The sequence below is a fragment of the Catharus ustulatus genome, chromosome 8 (assembly GCF_009819885.2).
Source record: "Catharus ustulatus isolate bCatUst1 chromosome 8, bCatUst1.pri.v2, whole genome shotgun sequence".
NCBI classification, from domain to species: domain Eukaryota; kingdom Metazoa; phylum Chordata; class Aves; order Passeriformes; family Turdidae; genus Catharus; species Catharus ustulatus.
Window position 1 is genome coordinate 14,130,476 of NC_046228.1, and position 13,880 is coordinate 14,144,355.

Consider the following 13,880-nt stretch of genomic DNA (forward strand, 5'->3'; position numbering starts at 1 on the left):
AGGGGCAGCACCCGGCGCCCCCTCCCCTGCCCCACCCCGCCCCTCCCGGTGCATCTCTCGGCGGGCCAGGCCGGCTGGCGGCATCCCGGCGGCAGTAGAGGGAGCTGCTTCCATGCGCTTGCTGCAGCGGAGCACTGCCCGCCTCCGGGGAGGGGTCCGGTTGCTGGAGGGGTCATCCCGAGGGGCAGCGGGACCAGGGGGTCAGGGAGGGTGTCCGTCCCGGGATATACCGTGTCTCAGCAATCCAACCCCCCCTGCAGGTGCTGGGCACCAGGCCCCGGGTGCTTCTCGCAGCTCACAGGACGGAGGGTGGCAGGCCCTGCAAGTTGGCTGTCGCGCTGCTCTGGCGGGATGGTGGCCAGGGCTCTGCGGTCACAGGGCAGGAGTGGTGCCAAGGTGGAGGACATCCTGGGGGTGCGGATGAGAGCATGGCGTGGAGTTGCCCGGCAGGGCCCCACGGCGAGGCTGTGTGCGCTGCCGAGGAGGCAGCGTGACCTGGGCAGTGCACAGGGGCAGGAGCGGGGCTGGCGAGTCCATTGTGGGCCGCAGGTTATCGGTACCGACAGGCCAGTGCGTTCACATTCTTCACCACGTAGAAGCTCATAGTCAGCGGGGGGATGACCAGGGTGCGGCCGGCCCGCAGCGGGCGAGGCTTCAGCTCGGGAAGAGTCCCGTCATCCACCATGGCCAGCGGCTGCCCGTTGAGCTGGACCGACCTGCGGGACCAGGAGAGGGTCAGCGCAGTGGCACTGAGGATGGGACAGTCCCAGCCACCAGCATCCAACTTACTTGGAGTGGAGCCCGTCCTTGCCATAGGGCTGCAGCAGGTACTGGTGGACAATCTTATCCCGCAGCGTCCCTGCCAGCTTGATTTTCTTCCGTGAGCGATGCAGGTTGATGATGTAAAGGGTGATGGATCCCCGGACATAGTTGTGACTGCAAAGGGGAGAGTGGGAGATAAGGACTGCACTGCCATGTCCCCAGGGAGCATTGCCTGCAAGAAGGGGCTTGGGGGTCTCTGCAAGAGCTGGCCTCGTGCAGACACCCAGATTGACTATCCTGCTGCCCCTTCCCAGGGAGATGCCACCTTCCCATCGTGAAGCATGGCTCTGTGGCGACACCTTTCAACCCCCACTCTTCAGCCAGGATTGACACGGCACAAGATGCTGCCACGGTGTCCAGAGTGGGGGTGGCCAAGGACAGAGTGTCAGTCCCAGGACAGCCCCCCTCCCTCCGAACCTTGCGAGGAGGAGGCTGAGAACGGAGGGGAGCTCTGTGCGTCAGTGGCGTCTGCCCCCACCACCCCAGGCACCTGACAGACAGGTCCAGACACTGATCCTCTGTCCCTGCCGAATCAGGCAGCCCCAAACAAAGGCTATAAAGCACTTTGCACCTGTCAGTTACTGGACAAGGTTTCCTACCGAGCTGGAGGCATGTTGAAAGCATCTGGACTGTGTAAAGAAACAGTCTCTCCTCCTCCACAATAGCAACTTGTGTCCGCGGAGGAGGTGGCCGCCCCCCCGGCTGGCTGAGGTGCTTTCAAAGACCTTATCAGCGAAACAATAACCAGGCCAGGCTCCCCGGCAGCGCGGCCTGGCGGGTAACCCGACCGAGCGGGGCCCCTCGTGTGAAATCCACTCCCTTGATCTCTGCTGCCCGGGCTGCCCGGCGGCCACTGCACCGGCCCCAGCCGGCCCCGTTCCCAGGCTTGCCACCACTTTCATCGGAGGCATCCAGGCCGTTCCTGCACTCTCCCTTCACTCTGACAGCGGCCAGAGCAGCACCCGAGTGAGTATCCTGGGAAGCCAACCTGCCCCAGCACGTCCTTGTTGGTCCCCATCTCCTGGGGATACCACTTACCCCACCCTGCAATGTTCAGCTTTCCTTGCTGCACTTACTTGTGGTAGCTGGTGCAGTGGGCGTAAATCCGGAGCTTGTCGCGAATGACTCTGCCGGGCCGGGGCTTCCTCTGGAGACCGGCCACGTGGATCGCCAGCACCTTGGGACCAATGAGGCGCTTGTAAAGCAGGGACAGCCAGTAGTCCTGGGGGGCAGAGGGGACAGTCAGCAGCACAACAGCCCCCCCTACTCACAGAGGGCGTGGGCAGGAAAGGCTGGCTCCCCTCCTTGCAGCCTAGCAAAATTTTGGCTGTTGTGTGCCAGGTGTCTGCCTTGGGATCAGCTTTTTCTGCACAGTCCAATGGCACGGATGTTTCCAGAAAAGAGATTCAAGGAGGAATACATTGCCCATGCTGAGAGACACGAGTACCCTCTAAAGCTCTAAAGGAGCTTAGATCTCAGCTGGATTGCAGAGCATGGGGAGCAGCATGAGCACCCTCGCACATACCCATGGACCAACACCCAGCCATGCTGTGCACCTGCACACCAGCTCCAGCTGATGCACACAGGGTGGTGATGTCTCTGAAGCAGGCTCTTCCCCCACTCTCTACACAGAGCTGGAGCACATCAGAACTCTCCCCTGCTCTTTGTGTGTTCATGGCACACTGGCTTTTGGGACTGCTGAGGGTGCTCAGCTTCCCAGAGGTATTTCTCCCATTTTGAAGCCCCCTGTGGAGCATGGGGAAGCCAAGCACTCAAGAAAGAGGAAATGCTCATACTCTACACACATGCATAAATGATGCAACCTTAATTAAGTCATCACACAGTATTTTTCCCACAGGGCATGGCCTTGCACAGCACACAGGATGGGCCTCAAGCCCTGGGGAGGGAGGTAAGGCTGCGTGGTGACGGAGGCTGCTGCCTGCAGGGCCCCCCTCATCCGCTGCAGAAGCTGGGAGGTGTGTAGTAAATGAAGCAGGGTTGTGGGAAGGGAAAGGGCAGGCTCAGGTCCTCATCTCCTGTTCTGCAGGATGAGGCTTTGGCCCTGCTGCTGCTGCAGGCACACCAGGTGATGCTGGGGAGATGGAGCCTCTTATCCTGCTTCTCTGAGTACTGCCTAAGAGTGCTCAGTCACCTTCACACACATAAACACCCTCTGAACATCCTAGACTGGATGTCCTAGAGGGGCCATGTGCCCCAGGGCAATTGGGACGATCCCCCCTCCCTGCTGGCAATGTGAAATGTCCAGCAGTGATGGTCACACTAGCACCAGGAGCTGCTCAACCCGTCAGGTGTGCATTGTGAGGAGGAAATGAGTACTGAACAAGCACCCTGTGGCTCTGCTCAGTGCCTGGGAAGGGCAAGGAAAGCCCTGCATGGTCAGAATAGTGTGATGAAGGGGTCTTGCATCCCAGAAGAGCATGTGGTTGGGAATGGGGTCTCCAGGCCCCCAGGATGCAGGGCAGAATGGGCAGGTGGAAGTGCAGATATCTTATACAGACTCAGTTATCCATCCTGAGCCCTGATTAACATACATTTTAGGTAAAGAGGTCAGGATATAAAACCAAGCAGTGGGGCACCAGTGACCAGCACAAGGTGAAAACCCACCAGCCAGATTGAACTGCCTGCCCCATGCTCTTTCCAGTTCCACAGAAGCTGATCTGTTCCATCAGCACTTAGTTGGTCTGCCAAAGAGAGATCCAGACACACTTCTCACTTTCTGGGCAAGACTTTGGCATAACGCTGGGGGAAAAGCCACCTTCTGTTCTCCTCTTGCTATTCCCAGCCAAAACCACGGGGCTTTGTGCCACACCAGCCTGGTAAGTGCTTCCTCTGGAAACTCTGGGCCCCAAAGGAGATGTGAGTGTGGAGGGAGAGACTTGCGTAGTCTGAGATGGCTCAGGCCAAAGCTCTCAGGGAGAACGAGCTGCAGTTGGTCAATGCTGCTTGTGTGTGCTGTCAATGAGGCCATGCCTCTGCCCCTGACCCTGCTGGATGGTTGGGGCTGCTCTGCAGCCTGAGGATGTCCCTGCCTGCACTGAGCTTCTGTGGGAAGCAGTGCCAGCCTGTGCTGCTCAGACTCACAGCAGGCAGGAGAAACAGTACTGCTGTCTCTCTGGAGTCCCACCCTAATTAGCAGAGTCATTACATGAGGAACTACTTGAGTTTGTAGTGAGGACAGAGAAAAGCACAGATATCAGTTTTTAGCCTCATGGTCATGAGTTAAAACTACATTCGGTGTCCTGAGCTACCTGTCAGTTCAGACTTTTGGGTCTTTTCTAGAAGCCCTGTGGGGTTTATCTCCTCCCTTCCACTGATGAGATGTTGCTTTCACCTACAAGTTATGAGTGATGGAGGCCAGACTTCAGTGTCTGCCCTCAGAATTTCCATATGGATCTCAAGAGCTGTTCTGCTGGGGGCTCTCAGTGGTCTTGCCTCCATGGTGAGCTGGCTCCAGCAGCTCCAGCCGAGCACTCACCCCTCTGGGCTGGGTGGTCCCCAGGGATTTACTGCTTCCACATCAGTGTCCCTCCACTCTCAAGGCTCAGCAGCAGCAAGGTTTGTAATGTGGGAGTCCTGGAAGCCTGCCCAGCTCCATAACCTGCCCCAGCTGCTGCCAAATTTCACATCTCAGTACATGCTCTTCCCAAGGAAGCTCTGAATAACCCTGTAGAGCTGGGAGCATTGAGCCCCAGGCTCCTGCCATGATGGCTCGTGGGCAGAGCTGTGCCATTCAGCATCTCTCAAGCTGGGCACAAGGATGGATGATTGTGAAAACACTCTGAAAATGTTGGCTGTGTTTTGTGAGCTTCTGGTGCAGCTAAAGGTGCACAGCTTTTCTGAGAAAAACCGTGCAGGTGCCATGGGATGGGTATGACAGTCAGCAGTGATTTAGGGTGAGCTGGTCTGCAAAGCGTGAAGTGATCATGGCTGAGTGTGCAGTATTTCAGCACAGTCAGTGTCTCCAGGGCAGTGTGGGGACCAGTGTGTCACTCCAACATCTGCAGGAGGTGAGCGGAGAACAGTGCTTTTACCTCGCCTTGCTGGCAAAGCTAGCTCCAAAGTCTCAGTTTCAAGAAGGATGAAAAAATACCAGAGTTCAAAGGAGGGGCCAGAAAAATGACCTGGGGCTGAAAAAGGAGTGTCAGCACTGGCCTCAAGGCACTTGAGCTCTTCAGCTCACTGCAGGGAAGCACTGAAGACAGCTGCAGCTTTTCGCATCATTGCAAATCCACTTGTGTGAGGGGCCAAAATCATGTTATTTGCAATGAATTACCAGGACCTGGTGACACCAAGCACTTGGATGATGAATTACACACACACATATCTAGCATGACTGAAACAAACCTGCTGAGGGCAGACACTTTCCCCAGCTGGTGCTCCAGGGCTGCTCATTCCACTGCCATGAATGAACCCCAACCATAATCATGCCAGGGCTGCTGGGCTCCTGCAGCTACCAGCTCCTGTTCAAATGGGACCAGCTTGGGAAATTGTTGTTCTTTCCAGCTTGGGTGCAACTGGGGTGGCCTTTCCACTGGTCAGTGACCACTTCCTCAGCCCCTGACAGCAGCTGACACCTGCTCCCATGTGGCACACTCTGTGCAAGCAAGCTCCCCAGGCTGACAGTGCCCACATACCCCTTGCAGAAACGTGCAGTGTGGTGCTGGACATCCTGTCAGGGACAGCCTCAGCAATGTCCAGGGAGACAGGTTGCTCCAACCAGTGCAACTGCAGAAAGGATTTGTCTTTTGGAGTCACAGAAGACTCTCATTGTGAGGGCTGAGCCAGAAATACAGCTGTAGCAGTAGAGGAGGGATAGCAGAGAGGAATCTAGTTTGTTATTAGTCCCACGGGAATCAAGGGATCTTTCCTGGTTTAATTACTTTGCAGACCCATCAAGCAGTACTGCAAGTGAGGAGCACCTGAAGGCAGAGCCTTCTTGTGCCTCAGGAGATCTGTTCTGGGACCCCTGCTTTGTGGGCAGGAGAGGTGTTTGTGTTCAGCGAGCTGATGTGCAGAGCTCAGGGAGCCTCATTTTCTGAGCCCCAGGGGGCCAGGGAAGATGTATGAGCTTTCCACTAGAGAGGGAAAGCCCAGAGGGTCCTACTTGATCTCTTTGCACATTTTATGTAATTGCAGAAGTTTTAGAGACTTCAGCTTTTGGAAACAAGGTTGATTAGGCAGACCCTGAGGCAGAACTATTAGCCAGAGCCTCCTGTCTGCAGAGCCATCAGGAGAAGTGCAGGAGTTATCCCCGTGCTCTCTCCTAGAGGCAGCAAAGCAGCTCTGTTGCTGAATTTGTTCAGCTCTGTGCTCTCTACATGAGAAGATGTTTCCATAACCAGAAAACCAGAGTAAAGAGCCATAGCCCTACAGTCTCCTGGGGACTGTAACCAGCAAAGGCAGCTGAATTTCAAACGTGTAGGCTGTGAGCCCATGGTGCACAACCTCCTCTGGCTGGGGCTGCCAGGGCATGGCTTTATGTTCCCAAGTCACCAGCAGCATCAGCTGTCTGCTGCTCACCCTATGCCACTTCTTATTGCTTCTTCCTGCTTCTGAAGCTGCCCAAGTTCTTCCCCTGTGCCTTACATACACTGGAGTTTCAACAGTCTGTTACGGAGAGCTCCATTCTTGCACCTTCATCTGCATTTTTCCACAGTCCAAGCAAGCTGTGTGGAGATAGGGACTGGCTGGTCTGAGCATCACAGGACAGAGGGTTTTGCTCTTTTATCCCTTTGTTGAGCCTGATGGCTTGTTTTTGACAAAAGCATCTTACAGAAAAGTAGTGATTGTGGTTGTGATGGCTTGGTGGGATGGAGAAGCTGCCACTTCCCAGGGAGTGTGTTCCAGCAGTTACATATCCGCACTGTTAACAATCCCTCTCCTATTTTTGTCTTGAATTTGTCTGGCTTCAGCTTCCAACCAGTGGTTCTTGTTCCTTCTTTTTCCACTAGATTAAAGAGATTCTCAGCATCCAAAGCTTTCTCCCCGTGGAGGTCCTTACATCCTGTTCAAGCCATAGCTGCTTGTTCCTCCAGCAAGGCTGGATAATACTGCTTTTAACATTATCCCTGAGTTTTATGTGCTTCTTAAGTGGGAGTTCAAGGTTTTCTCAGCCAAACTCTTTGCAAGGTCCTGTGAACAAGCACAGTGGGGCAGAGCCTCATCCTGAAGGGAACGACATTTTCTGTCAAAATCATTAGTTTCAAACGCTAATGCTGCCCTCATGAGCTCTCATGCCCCCACCCTCAGAGACAAGATCTATTTGCTGTTTTGTGTGTGCCCCCTCCTTGTGTGGAGATTCTGGAAAACTGAGCAGTCTCCTACAACATTTGCTGCTGTATTGGGGAGTGAGTGAGTGAGCACCACAGGGGACACTCCAGAGATGGTCTATGAATGGGGAGCAAGGCTCCTCCTAGCCCCAAACACGGGGGCTTTAAGTGGACTGACCTGCCAGAGGCTGCTGGCACCAGCAGCAGCAGGGGAGGAGGAAACAGCACACAGAGATGCTGCAGCAAAGTAGCCCCTTGCCTCTTCCCTCTGCTCTGCTCCTCCCGGGCAGGACAGACCTTTGCTTTGAGCCAGACACCTCCACCCATGCAAGGAATGGCTGAGCTGACCAATCCCTTTTTTGATGGGGCCACATCCCAGCAGGTGCCCCACCACCAGTCCTCTGAAGCTGCTGACTGGAGAATCCCTGCCTGGGCAGCTGTTGCTTTCACTCTGCTGATCCTCTTCCTTCCTGCTCTAACGGCTGCAAACACTTCATCTCACACCACTCTTTCCTGCATTGCCTTATGCCTTTACATCTTCCTGCAGTTTTCTCCTCAAGCCAGTGGTCTACAGCAAAATTCCTACTGTGGGAGCAGCAGCCACAGGAATTGCTGCCAGGCATCAGGGGCAATGAGGGGACAGCCTGCCCAGGAAACAGGAAAGTGGTGAGTAGAAGTTGCCTACTGCCCATCACAGCCTGGCTCCAGCCAGTGGCCTCCCCACCTTCTTGGGATCTGAGCAGATGCAGGAACAGCCAAATTTCTCTTTTGTCATCACCTCTCCCTAACAGGGTCCAGGCAGTGCAGGCTACAGGAAGGGAGCTGAGTTGCCAGATCAGAGGGCTTGGAAACCAAATGCAATTTTTCTGTTTCCTGTTCTTCCAGAACACCAATCCACTCTGGGAATGGTCTTTCTGTCCCACCTCATCCACAGCCCTGGGCTGGCTCTGTGACCAAGTTGGGCAGGTTTAGCACTAGCATGGTGCCTCTGGGAGATGTGAGCTGTGGCTGTGTCCATCCTTCCAAGACCAAGCTGCTGCTGCCAGTCCCAGATGGAGTTTGTCTCTGCCCCAGACTCCAGTGCAGGAGGAACAGTCCAGCTCCAGCTCTGCACGTGTCTTGCAGCTCCAGTGAGTGGGTGCCAGAGCTGCTAGTAACAGCATGGCTTTGATCCATTTGAGAGTCCATGCATATGCACTTCAGAGACATTTTTTTCTGGTGCACCAAGAGGGAAAGGCCCCTTAACCCACTGTGACAGCAAGCAGAGTTTAGCTGCTTTAAATCTGTCTCCTTGTTCACAGATACAATGATCCTCAGAGCTAGCCTGGAACTCCCGGAAGGAGAGAGGGTGCAGAAAGCAGACAATGCCTCAGTCCTTGAGACATGACAGAAAGGACAAGGTGGTGGAGTGGATGCCTTGCTCAAACCTGCTCCAGGCAGTTGTGCCAAGGCTCGCTGGGAGACTTCCACAGGGCACCATTTGCACTCTGCCCCTCAGCAGATCATGCTTTAGCTTTACATCTCATGGGAGAGCTTTTCCCCCAAGCACACCTGAACTGCCCGGGAGTTCATCCCTCCCATCCGTGGCCACAGCAAACGTCCTCTAACAACAGCTCCTGCCAATCCCTGCCTCTCCCACCCCTTCCCTGTCTGCAGGCATCATTCCCACCAGAGTCAGTGCTCTAGCGTGCAGGGCAGATGGGGGTGCCAGACACCCGCGAAGCAGATTTATCGTCACCAGGAACAGCTTCCATGTGTGTGTGTGCAAGCTCCACTGAACCTGCTCCCCCTCCCCGCCCTCTGTCACTCCCAGACTTGGGACCGTGCCTCTGCCTGCTTGGCACGCTGCAGTCCGACCTGACCACCCTGTCCTAGACAGCGGCTGGAGCCGAGGGTCCCGAGGGGGATCGGCAGCCACAGCCCTGCTCTGGCAGCTCGGGCGCTCACTCGGTGCTGGATGTGCAGCTGTGCGGCTGCAGCGGCAGGGCTGGGCTCTGCTGGCCCCCAGGTGGGCATGGGTACAGGTGGGCGAGCACCAGCCCCCGCACCCCGGCCCGGGGCGATCCCTGGGGTGCAGCACAGGGGCGGGACAGGGACCGGCTGGGGAGGCGGCTGGGACCTTCCGCCGCAATTAGCGGCGCCTCCTGCCAAGCCGGCCCCGCTAATGAGAGCACCGGGGAGTGTGTACGTGCAGCAGGAGGGAGCAGGGCCGGGAGACCCGATCCCGCTCCTGGCACCCCACCGGAGGGCCCCTTGCCTCCTTGGACCCGGACACTGGGGCCCAACCCATGCCCTAAGGAATGAAGGTACTCGGGACAGGTCAGACAGGTCCAGTACGAGCCCTGGGTCCTCCCTCCTCCAGGACAGACAGTAATGTTCTTTCCCATGGAGTTCTCCTCAGTGCCTTTGGGCAAAGCCAAGGAGGTGAAAAATCACCCGCAGCATCCAAGCATCTGATCACAGCACCGCTGGGCACAGACCTTCGCACTGCTGTGATGCTTTCTCAAGGACACCATCAATTCACAGGCAATATCATATTGTCTTCTACCACCACAGCTGAGCAGGCAGCCCCTGCTGTCGATTCACCCTTGATCCCTCCAGGACTTTCTCATCCTGCATATGAATCTTATATGCAGAAAAGAACTTTGTGTGTCTACCAAACTCGGTATCGCACCGCCCATACTTGTTAGAGTAAGGTCCATCAGGAGCCACAGGAAATGGAAGTCTGGCTTTAGCTTTGGCTTTTCCATGGGGTTTGTGTTCCTCAAGTCCTGCCTAGAAATATGCCCAAGAGTTTCTCTGCATAGATATAACCTTACAGCACTGCACATTAAAGGAGCAGAAATCAATACCAAGAATAGATAAAAAAAGAGGTGAGTACCACGTGAAAAAGCACTGAAAAATGTCTTTAGCATTCTATAAGAATCTGAAGAGAAATCTCATGCCTGCCTGGGGTGAAATAAATGTATTGCTTCCCTCTGGACTGTTTCAGAGAGATATTAAGGAAAGAGAGATAGAGTATGGATGTTGCATACCTGAAATGATCCTAGAGGTACTAAATGCTGGATCAGCATTTCAAAGGCACTGCCCTGTGAAGAGCGAATATTGGTGCTGCTCCTGCCCTCCTTCCCTCCACTCCTTACTCCCACACATGTAAAGTTTTAAATGCAAGCAGGCAGACTGATGTACCTGCAAAAGGCTTTATTTGAAGGGCTTCTCTGACTATTATACAGCTGACTGCCCCAATCACTCAGGAAGAAAAAGCGCTCCAACCATACATGAAAATGTTATCTCAAAAATAACAAGGCAGTAAAACACTTGAGCTCAGAGGGAGAGTGGACAGGCAATTCTGACAACCAGGATGGGCACTCAAGCTGCCCTTCCATGGGTGAAGGACCTGGAGGGGCACACAACGACCATGTCTCTTGCAAGATGTCCCAAAAGACACAAGATGCCTCTTAGCTCATGAGTCAGCTGTGTGTGGAAAGCCCAGCAGAGATGTGACCATCTTCCTAATTTCACTGTGAAGCCACTGCTGCCACCTGAGACCATCCTCTTATTGGAGAAGCGGGCATCAGCAGCGGCAGGGGAGGAGAAGGAGGTGCAAAGACTGCCATGGGGAGCCCAGGCCTGGCTCGCAGCTCCCTGAGGAGCTCCCAGCCGGAGCTGTGATTGATGCCGTGCTGGTGCAGCCCTTCTCTCAGCAGGCAGCCGAGAGCTGCCTCACGCCCAGCCGGCGTGCGGAAACCTCTTTGTCATGGCAGCTAATGAGCAGATTGTATTTCACAGCCCCGCGCAGGTACAGCCAGCGCCTTTCATCTTCCTGATAGCTCCCACGGGAACAGAGCAGCTGCTGTCCCGCGGAGCAGGTCACGGCCCGGGCTTGCTGGGCTTTACGGTATTTGCAGCTTTTAAACCCTTTGTCGGTTTTCACCCTGGCTCTTTTATAGCACGGGAGTGGAGGGAAAGGGGTTGTGGAAGCACCTGCCAGAGGCTGTGCAGGAGCACAGTGGTGGGATGTGGGATCAGAGCGGAAGCACATGGGAGAGTGAGGAAATAATCATGACAGAGATTGGCACCTCACTTATTGGGAGACTTATCTTTAAAACAACAGCAAAATCAGAGTTAAAGACTTCCATTGTGTTTAACAGCCTGGGGTTTATTTCTCTAACTTCTTCCCTGGCTTCAGTCCTGTTTTGAGCTGCACTCCTTCTCCAGCTGCTCTGGGGCTGCTGCCCTGCTGTGCCAGGAGAGCTGGCCATGGGCCACCCTCTGCCCCACTGTGCCAGGAGAGATGGCCATGGGCCACCCTCTGCCCCACTGTGCCAGGAGAGATGGCCATGGGCCGCCCTCTGCCCCACTGTGCCAGGAGAGATGGCCATGGGCCGCCCTCTGCCCCACTGTGCCAGGAGAGATGGCCATGGGCCGCCCTCTGCCCCACTGTGCCAGGAGAGATGGCCACATCCATCTGCTACCCTGCACCCATCCAGCCAGGGCCTTGAAGCCCTGGGAAAGGGGATGATGTGCTTAGTCAGGGAAATTGCCTCCTCAGGAAAAATCCATCAAGTGCTAGCTGTGAGCTCAGGTTCATCTCAAAAAAAGCTCAAAGCCCCCCAGGCTCCCCCCAGCCTGGGCCCCCAGAGCTGGCAGGTATGCTTGCTGGAAGGCTGCACGTGGGAGCAGACCAAGGAGACCAAGTGCCCCAGGAGATACTCCAAGCAGCACAGGCATGGACCATGCTCTCCTGCTCACTGGTTTGCTCTGTGGAGCCAGCCTGATGCTCAGGCAGGCTGTTGCAGGGATGCTGTTTTCATTGTCTGAGTAGGCAGAGCTGACTGAGATGCAGCTCCCTCCCTTTGCTCCCCTGCAGCCACCCCTGAGATCCCAGCACAGCATCAAGGGCAGGCTCACAGTGTCAGGGTTGTGCACATCTCCAACAGAGAACCCCAGTCTGCTGGCAGCGTCTGCTGGGTCACGGACCAATAAATCCCTTCCAGGAGAGATACAGAGCATCCAGTTGCTCTGCCAGGCTCTCTGCTTCCAAGGCAGTATATTTGGTAACCCCTGGAGGAAACAGAAACCTGCTACTTTTAACAGGATTTTTCATATGATTTCCTTATCAGCACCATGTGTTCTGGGAGTTCCCCTCTGCCCAGGTGTTTCTGAAGAGTGAGGGTTGTGGTGGGGCACTGATGGAATCCACTGCTCGCTGTGAAGCTTTCACCTTGGTTTCTAGAAATCTGAAATCAGGTGCTGAAGCTCCAACCTTCCTTCCCTTGGGCCAACTCAACACGAGTGATCCAGCTGCCTGCCCCATCCATCCCTCCAGCTAGCCAGCCTGCCCTGGTACCCCTCAGTGGTACCAGCCTCCCTCCTGTGCTACCAATCCTGGGGCATTAGATGAAATTTCAGCTACAGAGGTATCGCTCTCCTATCTGCCTCCAACGTGCGCTTGGCATGAACTAACATCTCCTATTAACACTGTAAGGAACAGAGCTGGAAAATTCATTTTCCAGCAGAGTTCAGAGAGGCCACAGGGAGAGAATCCCCTCAAGTGTGCAAGGAGAAGCCAGCACCAGCATGACATCCCTGGCAGACCTACCGGCAAGGGGTTGAAGTTCTGGTCCACCAAGTGGTTGTGGCCGTGGTCAAGGAAGGAATGCCGCACCACCACGTCGATGCCCTGGCTGGCCAGCAAGCCCAGCGTGTTCAGCCACCTGGGGACAGAGGGAACAGAGCCAGGGCACCATGGGGAGGGGACACCATGGTGGGGACACTATGGGGGGACTGTCTGGTCCCAGTGGCACAGCTGCTTTCATACATCCGACCTGATCCCTGCTCCAGCACTGGAGCTGAAGCCTCCAGATGGTTTTGTGAGCTGGGCATTAACTGGTTCCCACTATCCCTGCCCCAGCAAGTCTGCATGTCTCTTCCCCTGCCTCAGCTGTGCCCAGCTTGCACATCTAAAACCTGTGCCTGAGCCCCTGTGTGGACCCGAATATCTCTGCCCACAGCCTGGGGTGCTCCCCCAGCCTGCCAGCACTCTGCACCCTCTGTCTGAGCAGGGTGGATCAGACCTTTGCCTGTCTTCTCACACGCCCTGGGCAAGATCTTCAACTCTCACAGCCTGCCACAGCCCTGACAGCCCAGGCATGTCCCTGTGCTTCCCTGCAAAGCTTAGACAGTCTTCCTCCATCTTTTGTGACCACAGCCAGCTCTGAAGATCTGAACTGGGGCTTTGCAGCAGGATGTCCAGGCCACAGGGCTGTGCCAGTGGACAAACCCTAGGAGCAGGAATGGTTGTAGCTTCAAGGAGAGAAAATGAGGAGGAGCAATAGGTATGAAATGAAGAAATTAACAATACTCAGGCTGCCAGGGAGTACTGAGGGGATCTCTGGGCCTGGAGCTTGCCCTCTTCCATCTGCAATGCCTTTGCAGCACCTCAGCCTGCAGAGCCCATGGGGGTGGCAGTGCCCTGGTGCTCGCAAACCAGTGTCACTCACAGGAACCCAGCTGCATATGAATCGGAGAGGTTGTTCATGCCTCCTGCTGAGGTCATGCCAACACCTTCCAGCCAGATCTTCTTCCCTGGTGTGTACGTGTTCACTACCTGCATGAGAGACAAAAGCAACCAAAATTACTCTGGTGAACCTGTGATTTAAAGCCAAGGCATACATCTTCTCTCTCATGGGAAGACTCATGGAGCCCTTCGGTGATGGTGCTGCTGGACAGTCAGTGCCTGCCTGGCCATGCCATGTCACTCTGTGT

At 55.3% G+C, this 13,880-nt stretch overlaps 1 protein-coding gene across 2 annotated transcripts in view; it reads right to left on the reverse strand.

The window, feature by feature from the left end:
- Window positions 1–49: 49 nt before the first annotated feature.
- HPSE2 (heparanase 2 (inactive)) overlaps window positions 50–13,880 on the reverse strand; it is a 106,279-nt gene continuing 92,448 nt past the window's right edge. For both annotated transcript variants that reach the window (XM_033065986.2, XM_033065985.2), the window contains 5 exons: window positions 13,616–13,722; window positions 12,715–12,829; window positions 1,899–2,044; window positions 790–936; window positions 50–716 (listed from right to left, as the gene is read on the reverse strand). In XM_033065986.2, the coding sequence (XP_032921877.1) occupies window positions 551–716; window positions 790–936; window positions 1,899–2,044; window positions 12,715–12,829; window positions 13,616–13,722 (681 nt within the window). In that variant the 3' untranslated portion in view covers window positions 50–550. The remainder of the gene's footprint in view (window positions 717–789; window positions 937–1,898; window positions 2,045–12,714; window positions 12,830–13,615; window positions 13,723–13,880) is intronic.